Genomic DNA, 11296 nt, shown 5'->3' on the forward strand with positions numbered 1-11296 from the left:
AGATTTAAAACGTAACCTAACCTAACCAATGCTGTCATTAGGCTACTCCATTATAGTCTGCGTTTATAATATAGTGCAGAGTATGAACATCAGGGAATTGCAGTTTTGGTAGGCTATGGACTAGGCCTACAGCAGGTAACAAGTTTTCGGCCCCATAATACAAATGTAATTTGCATACGGGTGTGACTGGGGGGGCCGAGCGCGCCTGTTTTCAAACGTTGGCGCGGACAGGGAGGGAATAGGCAAATGAGGACCGGATTTATACGGCTTCCCATTCACTCTGCGCTGACTAGTCACTTCGCTTCATCCCTCCACAAGCTAAAGCGAGCGTATCCGTTCTCGGTGTGGGTGGACTGTTACCAGGACTGTATGGATTTTGCATTTTCTGATGGTCTAAGCGTGAACGCCTCTTCTGCTCTTCTCCTGAGCGATACGCGGTGAAAAGCAATAAAGCGTCTGATTAAGAATTCTTTCATGGTGGTTTACGCGAACACTCCGTTTGGAGTGCAAAGAAAGTCTAGAGCGACGTCCTTGTGTACTTTGTGCGTCTAAATCCCGATGGACTACGGCAATACGATGGCTCCTCCAGTACCGCCACACAAACCCAAGTCTTCCCGACCCGCCGAGCCGCAGGAGCGGGTACTGAAATGTGTCCTCCTCGGGGATGGGGCAGTGGGGAAAACAAGTATGATTGTGAGCTACACAACAAATGGATATCCCACCAAATATGTCCCAACAGCCTTCGATGACTTCTCCGGTAAGTTTGGAAAGTTTTGCCATATTAATGTTTTTTCCTTCAGGTGCACGCCAAAACGTCTCGCTATGTATTGCAAATTCTGTTCTATAATCAATTATTTGAGTTTCACTGATGATTTTCAGTAGTGGTCAGATACGTGGGCAACAGTGTTTTACCAACACTGAACACTGTAGAAAACCCCAAATGTTTATCTCTCATGACCGCTTAGCATTTCAATTCATCAGCAGCCTATCTAATGGCACAATATGCCGAACCATAACATAATGCAATGTTTTTAATAGGCTACAGGTAAATTTATGTTTTTTTTTGTTTTTGCTAAAGTAGTTCGGGCCATCAGCTTTTGCATTAAATCACTGTCAGTATTAAGTTTATATTTTTGCAAGTCTTTGAAGCGGGTTGGATCATTATGGTGAAAAAAATTCTGCTTCTGAATTTTCCATTAATGACAGTTCATAACTTCCACAACTGGAAAAACCTTTACTCACTAGTCATTGCAAGTCTTTCAGGAAGGTTATCATTCATACTACCCCACACAGTATCTCTCTCTCTCTCTCTCTCTCTCTCTCTCTCTCTCTCTCTCTCTCAATCACTCACAGACACACACACAGACACACACAGTTTTAAAGTGAATTATACCAAGTGCTTACAGCCCATAATGATCACGCCTGGCCCTCATGCACTGCTCATAAACCAGAATGGACCCACCTGTTGCGAAACCTCTGGGCAGAGATTGTCTTACCACCCCCTAAGCCCCAACACAAACACACTCACACAAACTCTCTCACACACAACACACACACACACACACACACACACACACACACACACACACACACACACACACACACAATCAGTATTATTTTCACAGAGGGATTGTGTTTGAGGGGGCCCACTGTGATGTCATGCTCCAGTCCCCACCCAAAAGAGCGAAGCCTCTGTGCTAACACACACACACACCCCTCCCTCCTCCCCATTTCTCTGTGCTAACACCCCCCTTCCCATTTCTTTCTTCAGTTATGCAATGCCACAGGTGGCACTAGACTGAAGGGAATTTTAGATAGAGACACACACACACACACACACACACACGAAGATGGAAAGACACACAAATACATAAACTAACTTACACACACACGACAGAGAGAGACAGACAGACACACACACACACACACACACACACACACACACACACACACACACACACATATATATGGAAAGAGAGAAAGACAGACAAACTCACACACACACACACACACACACACACACACACACACACACACACACAGATAGACACAGAGGGAGAGAGAGAGGTGAAGAAAGACAGGGAGAAGGAGTGATGATCGGAGGGGGCTCTCATGTGATTGGGATTGAGAGAGGGGGAAAGAGAGAGAGAACGAGAGAGAGAAAGAGAGGGAGAAAGATAGAGAAAAAGAAGGAAAGAGAGGGAGAAAGACAGAGAAAAAGAGGGAGAGATAGAGAGAAAGAAAAAGAGGGGAAAACAGATGGAGAAAAAGAGGGAGATAGAGAAACAAAGAGAGGGAGAAAGACAGAGAGATAGAGAGGGAGAGATAGAGAGAAAGAAAAAGAGGGGGAAACAGATGGAGGAAGAGAGAGGGAGGACCTGAGGCTCTACAGACTCAGAGTCCCAGTCAGTGGAGTGCTGTGACAGTGCCCAGCGCAGGGGGCCTGCTACACACTGTCCACGTAGTCCGACCTGTCTGAAACTTTTCCGGTGTGTGTGTGTGTGTGTGTGTGTGTGTGTGTGAGAGAGGAAGAGGGAGGGAGAGAGAGACAGCGAGCGAGACAGTGAGATTTGTCCATAATTTCCTGTTTTGTTTGTTTTGTTTTGTTTTTCCCAGACATACGGCAGTCTGAGAGCTTGTTGTTTCTTCTCCCTGTGCAGTTAGTGGTTTGAAACCTGTAGTCAGCAGGCCGAGCAAGGCCTGAAAGAATGCTGTGGGCTGAAGCCGTCTCTCTCTCTCTCTCTCTGCATGTGTGTGTGTGAGGCAGGGGACACACTGGAGACCTAACAGCTGAGTGTTCATAGCTGTTGGTTCAGGCCGAAGTTTCCAAATGGATTTCAAAATATTTGCTTTCTTACAGCCTTTGATCTGTGTGTGTGTGTGTGTGTGTGTGTGTGTGTGTAATGTGTGTGAGTGTGTGTATTTGTTTAAGGTGTCAGGTGGACAAGTGGAAGCAGGTGTGACTAGTCCAGTGTTTTGTGTGAGCAGAAAATGTGACTCATTCTTTGTCTTTCTCTCTCTTTCTCTCTCTCTTTCTCTCTTTCTCTCTCTCTCTCTACAGCCATTGTGCAGGTGGATGGAACCCCAGTGCGCCTGCAGCTTTGTGACACAGCTGGTCAGGTGAGTTCTGCATCACACAAACAAACAAACAGACAAACAAAACCAACCAACCAGCATAGCTGCCACCACACTGACCTCACCCTCTGGCAGATGTGCTTCCCTCCGCACACACAGACACACACAGACGCACACACAGACGCACACACAGACGCACACACAGACACACACACAGACACACACACAGACACACACACAGACACACACACAGAAATGCTTCCAGCCCACTTGTGTTGAAACGTGCTCAGTGAGAAAGTGGGCCAGGTGACTTCAGCAGTGAGCTATAATAATGACTAATACTCTGGCCTTGTCCATGTGTATCTCTCTGTAGAGATGGCCACATTGTGCTTACACACGCACACACACACACACACACACACACACACACACACACACACACACACACACACACAAACAAGCACACACACACACACACACACACACACACACACACACACACACACACACACACACTCACGCAAACACGCACACACGTACAAACCATGTGTCCCTGTCCTCTCCAGGAAAGCTTTGCTGGGCCCCTAACAGTCCCCATGCACAGCTCCCTTCACACTGGCATTGTGTTGGATTATAGGGGTGGGGGTCTAGCAGCGTAGCGGGGGCCCTGTGTGTGTTTGTGTGTGTGTGTGTGTGTGTGTGTGTGCATTTCAAATCAGAGCTGAAGTGAAAGCTAGTAATTACATTGTGTGCAAGCCACAAAAAAATGGAATGAAAAGAAAAATGGAATAAGCTCTGCATCAGTCTTTCTTTCTCTCTTTCTCTCTCTCTTTCTTTTGCTCTTTCTTTCTTGTTCTTTCATTCTTTCTTTCTTTCTATCTGCCTTTCTCTGCCTTTCTCTCTCTCTCTCTTACTTTCTTTCCTTCCCACTCTGGGCTGTGCAGGCATGTTCACTCAGTTCTTTACCTCATTGCCAAATCTTTGATATAATGGTTGTGTTGAAGTGAGGTGAATTGAACACACACACACACACGTGTGTGTTCTCTGCAGGGCGTTGGGTGTAGCACGCACAGTTATATCACACACTGTGCCCTTTGAAGGTGGTGCAGGTCGATTGGCACCCCTCACACACACACACACACACACACACACCTCCTCCCATAACTGGCACGGTGAGGGTGGGAGTGTTATGGCTAAGCACCCTCTAAGGTCCTTATCTCCAGCAGAGGAGATGAATGCCTGGATCTGCCCTCTTTGCACACAACCAATAAATCCGCTTGCACACCTAAACACAACACATAACACACACACACACATGCTCACAGACAAGCCAGGGCAAACATGACCAGATAAGAAGCATTCTCCTGGCTTGGTGTATACTGTCATGTATGTTTCAAAGTGGAGAGAAAGAATGAACTCATTGTGTGTCCCACTTTTTGACATACTGAACCTCTCTCTCTCTCTCTCTCTCTCTCTCTCTCACACACACACACACACACACACACACATGTCTTTTGTCTTTTCACACACACACACACACTTTTCCTGGCCTTTTTGTCCGACTGGAGTTTAGTAGTGAGACCTGGCTGTGTGTGTGTGTGTGTGTGTGTGTGTGTGTGTGTGTGTGTGTGTGTGTGTGTGTGTGTGTGTGATTGGGAAATGTGTGATTGTAATCTGCAAGGAGGCATTATGTGAAGGGCAAAGAGGGTGAATGAGGAGAGAGAGAGAGAGAGAGAGAGAGAGAGAGAGTTCAGGCAGGGTGGTGAAACAGAATGCATAGGAGAAAGACACACACACACACACACCCACACACACACACACACACACACACGGTCACCCAGAGAGAAGAATGGAGAGAAAAGGACAAAGGACTGGGCCATCAGAGAGTGGCACAGACGGGGTTAAAGTTTTGCTCATGAGCCCAGGTCGGGTCAATAGTGCTCCATTCTCCTGGGTTTAATCCGCGCTGGAGGATTTAGAAAGGCTGCCGCTGCAGCAGTGACCGGCTGTGTAGTGGACGTTTACTGGATACCATGTGCTAGTCCTGGGAGGGAAGGATTGTGTAGCAGAGAGCAAATTCATTTTCACAGAAACCGAAACAAAGGTCAATAGAACAGGTTCTAAAAAGAGACCTACTGTGTTGGAATGTGCGGCCTGTTTATTGCCTCTCCTCAAAATGCCTTTTGAGTTTGAAAGTTGAAATGAAACAGTGAAGTTGTTGCCCTCTCAGAGAGTAGACACTGATCAAAGAGCACAGTCTGGCCTGTTTGTCCAGCTCAACACCCGGAAGTGGAAATGCCATTAAATTAAACTATGTCATATGAAATGGCCTTCAATTTAACTACGTCAAACGAAATTAAATCAAATAAAACACTTCCACCGGATCTGAGTGATTCGCCTGTGATTAATCCAAACAATATAATCACTGGCGGAAAAAACGGCCAAGCCAGACCCTATCAGCTCCTGACCTATGAGGTCACAAGCTGAAGTGTTTTATCATACACTTCCTATCATCAACACTAAGGCTGATTTAAAGAACAATGATATCCCACTTTATAATATGAATAAGCACTGGCAGTGACCTTTTAAAAAGCTAAATTTATTTTATTGGGTGCAGTCATTTGTTTGAATATTGTTTCCCTGAATAAGTGTTTTAAAACCTCTCTCTCTCTCTCTCTCTCTCTCTCTCTCTCTCTCTCTCTCTCCATCTGCAGGAGGAGTTTGACAAGCTGCGTCACTTCTGCTACGCTCGCACCGATGTGTTGCTGCTGTGCTTCAGCGTGGTGAGCCCGGCGTCCTTCCAGAACGTGTGGGAGAAGTGGCTCCCCGAGATCAGCCGCCGGTGCCCGCGCGTGCCCCTGCTGCTGGTGGGCACGCAGAGCGACCTGCGCCAGGACGTCAAGGTGCTGATCGAGCTGGCGCGGCGCCGCGAGCGGCCCGTGGAGGAGCATGAGGCCCGGGCGCTGGCGGCCAAGGCGGGCGCCGTGGCCTACGTGGAGTGTTCGGCGCTGACCCAGAAGAACCTGAAGGAGGTGTTCGACGGCGCCATCGCAGCGGGGCTGCGGCACGCGGAGCGACGCGCCAGGAGGGAGAGGAAGGTGCGCAGCACGGCCGACAAGATGAAGACGCTCTCCAAAGCCTGGTGGAAGAAGTATGTCTGCATACAGTAACAAAGAAAGAAAAGAGAGAGAGAGAGAGAGAGAGAGAGAGGGATGGAAAAAAAAGAGAGGGAGGGATGAAGGTGGTGTGAAAGACCTGAGCCTCCTCTCGGAAGAAAATTTGCAAAGTTTTCAAGACTTTCTGAGTGTGTGTTATCCGGAGAGAACTTTTCTAAGGGGAACTGTGAGGACTGACTGTCAATGGTTCCTGAGGGTAAATGGTTCCTGAGGGCCCAGTATGGGGCGTTTGAGAGACAAAGCCATGTGATCTCCGACGGCCTTGGTCAGAAGGCTTGGTAATAGGAACATGGAAAATGGACACAATAAACTTACTGATCCAGCTACAGCCTCTGTCCTCCTCCCAAACTCATCACCTCCCCCCTTCTCTCTCATGTGTGACCTCACCAGACTGACTCTGGATCAGTGGATCGTACACACTGAATACGCATAATATAAGACTTAATACGAAATCCGAATCAGGCTCCCGTCAATCAGTTTGCTGGGGAAAGGATTGTGTTTTAATGGACTTCTGAATGAAACAACACCCACTTTTCTCTCTTATTTTTGCCCTCCCAACAAATTGTTATGTTTTTTTTGTATTTATCTTTTCATGTCCTGTATGTCTGCCTATGTGTGTGTGTGTGTGTGTCTGTCAAAGACAGCTGATTCTCATGATCTAAGCAACTTAGCCCAGGCTCCTAGCAGTTCTGTCCAGAAGAGCTGTGTTTATAACTTCCCTCCAGACAAGGCCCCTCACTGGCCAAAGCGTGTGTGTGTGTGTGTGTGTGTAAGAGAGCAGTATTTCCAGACCTTTTGGCTTGCCAAGGCAGGGGGTGATTTCATCCTCTTGTCAAGTTTCCTTTTGAAACTTGAGGTCACAAAGCCGCATCCTCCCCTCTCCCCTCTGTGTGTGTGTGTGTTGTGTGTGTTTGGATTGCTGCAGCTGTTTCTGACGATGACCCTAACCACCCTCCAGGCAACCTCCTGGGCTGCTTCCAAAACAACCCTTGCTTGACTCATCGTTATGACCCCTTACCCTCCGCACACACACACACACACACATCCTTCTCACTCTGTTTGTCTTTATCAGCTCCGATCAGCCCATTCATTAGCACTCTACAAAAACACAGTCTATCATCCTTTTATCTCCGATCTACACTAGTGGTGAGAGAAAGTTCTTAGTGGCTGACATCATCTGGCTGTAGGATAGAGTCTGCTTGTGGAACCACTTTGGTCTTCCTCTGGGGCTTAGAACTAGAGAGAGTTCTTTTGGAAGCTTTCAAGATTCTGAAATGGAACTCTATATAATAAAAAGGGTTTTGGCCGGAAGACCTTCTAAAAGTTGCAGTGAAACACAGAAGGTTGCAGTGAAAGTCAAACACCTGTGTTAAAAACATGAATTTGTGCAGGGAATAGCCTCTGGAACAGCTGAGTCATAATGGTCAAGGCGCTTAAGGCTGAAGTGTTTGACAAGGTCACCTTCACAGTGACAGTATGACAAACACTCTGGTGTTCAGAGTTCAGTTCAGTTCAGAACTATACAACAGCAAACAAGTCCTTCTCAACCCCTGAACACAACATTAAAAGTAAAAGACAGCATCACAAAAGGCTTCTCTTTTGAAATAAGTCAAAGGTACTGTGTGAATATTTATTTCATCTTGAAAGAACAAAAAAGTGCATAGATGCAGTATGATTGGTGTTTTACCTGGATGATTTACATTGTTTGAATGTTTTTCTCTTGGAGTGTTTGGTTTGATTTTATTTAATTTGTTTCTCAGTGTCTATGTGGCTCTCAGGGAGCCAGAGTACTAGTCCCCCCCCCACCCTCCCGGTACTCTTCTGGGTTCCCCCACCTTCCTGGTACTCCTCTGGGTGGGGGCCTCGCTCTCTCCCCCCTCACCCCCATATTTGCTTCTCATTATTCAGAAGCCCAACTACATCCCAGACACCTGGACATCAGCCATGAGACCGAACAGCATGTACTCCGTCCACTAAACAAATTTCTCAGACAAACTGTGTGTGTGTGTGAAGCTAACTGAACGTGTGTGTGTGTGTGTATGAGTGTGGAAGTACCTCTGGGTGTCATGTCTTGATCAGGGTAACTCTGTGTAGATTTGTACATTTATATAACACTATATTAGGGACTCTTGTCTGTCCTGCTATGTCTTGCCCTCCTCGACACACACTCACATGGTTCTTTGGTGTAGTGTGTGTCTGAAGGAGGGTGTATGTTGCTGACGGCTCTTGGTGTGGTGATAATCATGCAAACAGCAACTGAAAAATAAAATGTGAAATATTAAAAATAACATCTGCTCTCCTGTCTTTTATTTGATATTAATGAAGATAGCCATAATTGTTATTAACATATCATATATCTATAACATGAACCATATGTGGAATATATTATGTATTAATAACATGTGATTAGATGGACCGCAATTCAATACCCGTTACCTCATACTGGTTTGAGGATTAAAGAGGCCAGTGTCGTAAAAACTTTAGTACACACTTGATTACTTTATGAGCCTGTCTAAGACCCTCTGTGTGTGTCATAAAACCACTCTGGTGTGTGTGTGTGTGTGTGTGCATGGCAAGCAATTTATCTCCTGGCTAGAGTGGGTCTAAGGCTTTGGTCTCCTGCTTGTTTGTGTGAGCTGTGGAGAGGGGGGCGTACCCTGAGCTGAGGAGCAGACAGACATATACGCCGAGCCAATCAGCTTCAGCTTTGGGTTTTGAATTGGTGTTAGTTAGCTTCAGGTTAAACTTTAGCGTCATTGTTAGTTTCAGCAATATCTGTAGCATTGGTGTTAGCTTCAAGTTCAGCTTTAGCGTCATTGTTAGCTTCAGCAGTGTCTGTATCATTGGTGTTAGTTCCAAGTTCAGCTTTAGCTGTAGCGTTAGCTTCAACTCTGGTCTTAAAAGAGTTGGTTTGAGCTCCAGCTCTGTCTTTGGTTTTAGCTGTAGGTTTAGTGCTGCAGCTGGGCCAGGTAAGTGGTGTGCCGCTTCAGACAGACGTCTCGTCATGGTAATGACAGCTGCCAGCTCCTCCAGCTAGACAGTGACAGGTTATGGTGTAATATTGTGCCCTCCTCATGGTAATCACGGCTGCTTGGTCTCACCACTACATTTACCGAATTACGGTGCAATGGAGAGTAGGCCTACTCCTCGTCATGGTAATGACAGCTGCCTGGTCCTGAGACTACACAGGGTAGAGTGATGGTTGTGTGGGGTGTCTGGGTGGCTGGCTGGGGATCTTCTAAGATTGGGGCAGATTGTGGGATTGAATTGAAGACTGTAGAGGTAGGAGAGTGCTGACAGTGAAGAAGAGAGATCTGATTTAATTGACAGGTGAAAGTGTGTGTACGTGTGTGTGTGTGTGTACTGTACGTGTGTGTGTTTGTGTTTGTGTGTGCGTATGTGTGTGTGTGTGTGTGTGTGTGTGTGTGTGTCTGTGTATGTGTGTGTGTGTGTGTGTGGTTACATGGCACCATGTGATAAGTGAAGTACGATGTGTGTGTATGTGTGTGTGGGGGGGTCTGAGACATCCTGTGATGGAAGCGTATGTCAGTATGTGTGTTGGGTGTTCTTTCTGCAATGGAAAATTTCTGTGTGCAGATCAGGCACCCTGTTGTTTGGTGTGCCTGTGTGTGTGTGTGTGTGTGTGTGTGTGTGTATGTGTGTGGACAGCAGTTATGCCACACTGGCAGTTTCGGCTGGAGCCGAGTGTTTTGTCTCGCGCGGATAAGCGCTTTCCAAGAGACGCTCTCCCTAGACTCAGCTGGCTCCTGACAATCCCATAATAATCAGTCTCCCTCCCAAGGCTGAGCGCCGCTGCCAGCAACAGACCCAACCAGCCGCTCTCCAAGCTGGCTCTGCATTGCGTGATGAAGCATAAAAGCCAATTTTGAACTGAAGTGCTTCAGCAGCTGTGTGGTCCGCAGCCAAGCTGACACAGGCACCATTTCCCAGATTTTACAATCCGCGTTACCTAAGGGAGGTCAACTGACGCAGGCCGGGGCAGAGATCGCCTCGGCTCTCCTCAGTTACACAAGAGCCAGTCAACCACAGCATGCAGGCAGGCTCCCTCATGCAGAGACAAAGGCCCACATAGACTAAGTAACACATTCAAATGTGACCTTGATCTCAAGGAGTGAAACCCTGATAAGGTCACGGACCCTGATGTGTGGGCCTGATCTGGTGTACAAGGCCCAAGCCACAGACTACTGTCTGTCATTTACACTTACCTGTACCTATGCGCATGTGTCCATTTACTTATTTAGCATACATTTACACTTACAGTATGTACCTGTGCGCATGTGTCCATTTACTTATTTAGCATACATTTACACTTACAGTATGTACCTGTGCGCATGTGTCCATTTACTTATTTAGCATACATTTACACTTACAGTATGTACCTGTGCGCATGTGTCCATTTACTTATTTAGCATACATTTACACTTACAGTATGTACCTATGTGCATGTGTCCATTTACTTATTTAGCATACATTTTAATGCAAAGCTTCTTACAGTAGATGTATGACATCATATTATATGTGCATGAGTAGCTTATGACCTGTATGTGTGTGTGTGTGTGTGTGTGTGTGTGTGTGTGTGTGTGTGTGTGTGTGTGTGTGTGTGTGTGTGAGAGAGAGAGAGAGAGAGAGAGAGTGTGTGTGTGTGTGTGTGTGTGTGTGTGTGTGTGTGTGTGTGAGAGAGAGAGAGAGAGAGAGAGAGAGTGTGTGTGTGTGTGTGTGTGTGTGTGTGTGCATGTGAATGTGTGAGAGTGTGTGTATTCATGTGTGTGTATTTGTATAAGTTGTTGACACTTTACTTTACCCGCTGAGCCCCAGAAGACTGTTAAACTACGGGACCTTTTGTTGGAGACACAATAGGCCATGACTGTGCCAGAAACCTCCTGAGATCATAGGGTTCAGGGCAGGCCTTTCTCCCCCTCTCTCCCGCTCTCTCTCTCCCCCTCTCTACCTTTTAAACTATTCTTTCTCTATTGACCTTTTATGCTTTTATTTGTTATTACTGTTTGCTTTTGATTATGTAAAGC

At 46.5% G+C, this 11296-nt stretch overlaps 1 protein-coding gene across 1 annotated transcript; it reads left to right on the forward strand.

Annotated features, from left to right (window-relative positions):
* The first annotated feature begins 298 nt into the window (after nucleotides 1-298).
* Nucleotides 299-8539, forward strand: rhoub (ras homolog family member Ub). The gene is made up of 3 exons (XM_048264298.1): nucleotides 299-757; nucleotides 3062-3120; nucleotides 5790-8539. Exons 1-3 carry the CDS (start codon nucleotides 559-561, stop codon nucleotides 6243-6245), a joined length of 714 nt encoding a protein of 237 aa, XP_048120255.1. The 5' UTR covers nucleotides 299-558; the 3' UTR covers nucleotides 6246-8539.
* The last annotated feature ends 2757 nt before the right edge of the window (nucleotides 8540-11296 follow it).

This window comes from Alosa alosa, chromosome 15 (genome assembly GCF_017589495.1).
Source record: "Alosa alosa isolate M-15738 ecotype Scorff River chromosome 15, AALO_Geno_1.1, whole genome shotgun sequence".
Taxonomy (NCBI): domain Eukaryota; kingdom Metazoa; phylum Chordata; class Actinopteri; order Clupeiformes; family Clupeidae; genus Alosa; species Alosa alosa.